Source organism: Mizuhopecten yessoensis, unplaced genomic scaffold, assembly GCF_002113885.1.
Source record: "Mizuhopecten yessoensis strain PY_sf001 unplaced genomic scaffold, ASM211388v2 scaffold3959, whole genome shotgun sequence".
In the NCBI taxonomy this organism is placed as follows: domain Eukaryota; kingdom Metazoa; phylum Mollusca; class Bivalvia; order Pectinida; family Pectinidae; genus Mizuhopecten; species Mizuhopecten yessoensis.
The window spans coordinates 35,125-37,222 of NW_018405305.1; the positions used below are offsets into that span (position 1 = coordinate 35,125).

General features: G+C 32.6%; 1 protein-coding gene across 1 annotated transcript in view; it reads left to right on the forward strand.

Annotated features, from left to right (window-relative positions):
- The window catches only part of LOC110448232 (active regulator of SIRT1-like), a 36,037-nt gene that overhangs the window by 18,539 nt on the left and 15,400 nt on the right, over positions 1–2,098 (forward strand). The window contains exon 2 of the mRNA XM_021494381.1: positions 1,770–1,931. Coding sequence (XP_021350056.1) covers positions 1,770–1,931 — 162 coding nt within the window. The remainder of the gene's footprint in view (positions 1–1,769; positions 1,932–2,098) is intronic.

Consider the following 2,098-nt stretch of genomic DNA (forward strand, 5'->3'; position numbering starts at 1 on the left):
CTATTGGACTTTTTAACATAAATTCTATTTTTGCAGGGGCCTGCACATACATGGCAAGAGCTGGGCAACAACAATGTCATGGCGACGCATTGTTGGCCGACACCCTCTAATAACATAACTAAATATATCTCATATTAAATAAAATTCTAATTATGTTTATTTAGAATGCAATCAACAATTATCAATTGTAACTGTTTTACTCTTCCACTAGGGCCATTTTACAGTAAGGCCGTTTTAACCTAGATTCAATAGGACGTAAAACACAAACAAACCAAACCTTTGGCAAAAATAATAAAAATGTCCTTCCACTTCACAAGATTCTGTAAGGAAGATGACAGTATACTCTCTCAAATGTCCCATAGCCAAGCGACAAATAAAGGTTACAATTTCATCACATCACTGTACAGGTAAACAATACAAATCTCTCACTCAGTCAAAGCTTCTAATTCAGAATGGGACACGTTTAAGTCACATTGTGTTTAAAGTAAAACTTTGATGCATACATTTTTACAAACTCATGAATTTTGTTGAAGATATTATGTTCATAAGAATCACATCAGGGATGTCATTATAAGCTGGTTGCTGGTGCTGACAGTTTGATTACTGTTCGTCGCCTGTATCCCGACTCAGTGGCAGGTAGCAGGACAGCCTGTAACTATTTTTGAAAGATTTAAGGAAAAGAGTTAAAATTGGTGCATATATTGTTATATAGAATTAAATCAGTCAATTAAATTACCAACTGAAAAAATGGAGTGTAATTTTCTGAATCTGTGAAGTAAAATGATTTATGCTATACAATAATGCCATTGTTTCCTATACAATAATGCCATTGTTTCCTTTACAATAATGCCATTGTTTCCTATACAATAATGCCATTGTTTCCTTTACAATAATACCATTGTTTCCTATACAATAATGCCATTATTTCCTATATGATAATGCCATTGTTTCCTATACAATAATGCCATTGTTTCCTATACAATAATGCCATTGTTTCCTTTACAATAATTCCATTGTTTCCTTTACAATAATTCCATTGTTTCCTTTACAATCATACCATTGTTTCCTATACAATAATACCATTGTTTCCTATACCATAATACCATTGTTTCCTATACATTAATACCATTGTTTCCTATACAATAATGCCATTGTTTCCTTTACAATAATACCATTGTTTCCTATACAATAATGCAATTGTTTCCTATACAATAATGCCATTGTTTCCTGTATCCTATACAATAATGCCATTGTTTCCTTTACAATAATACCATTGTTTCCTATACAATAATGCCATTGTTTCCTGTATCCTATACAATAATGCCATTGTTTCCTGTTTCATATACAATAATGCCATTGTTTCCTTTACAATAATGACATTGTTTCCTATACAATAATGCCATTGTTTACTGTATCCTATACAATAATGCCATTGTTTCCCTTACAATAATACCATTGTTTCCTATACAATAATGCAATTGTTTCCTATACAATGATGCCATTGTTTCCTGTATCCTATACAATAATGCCATTGTTTCCCTTACAATAATACCATTGTTTCCTATACAATAATGCCATTGTTTCCTATAAAATAATGTCATTGTTTCCTTTACAATAATGCCATTGTTTCCTATACAATAATGCCATTGTTTCCTATGGCCAGGTTATGTTGGAAGCCAGTTGTTTTTCTTTGTGAGCTTTATTTCTTAAATATGTACAGTGGTTAAAAAGCAAAAAAAATGTTTTAATGTTTTATGTTCCATTGTTAGGTGACGTAGCCGCTACATCCAGACGCCCCGTGAATTGTAAGAGTAACGGGACGAGTAAGAAAGGTGTACAGAAGAGGCGCAAACAGATGAAAAAGCAGCAAAAACGCCGACAAGAGGAAAACTTAGTCATGAAAAATAAGTTGTTTGTTAAATCAACAGTAGGTTAGTACCATTTATATAAGGTCAGCTAATCAACAGTAGGTTAGTACCATATATATAAGGTCAGCTAATCAACAGTAGGTTAGTACCATTTATATAAGGTCAGCTAATCAACAGTAGGTTAGTACCATATATATAAGGTCAGCTAATCAACAGTAGGTTAGTACCAT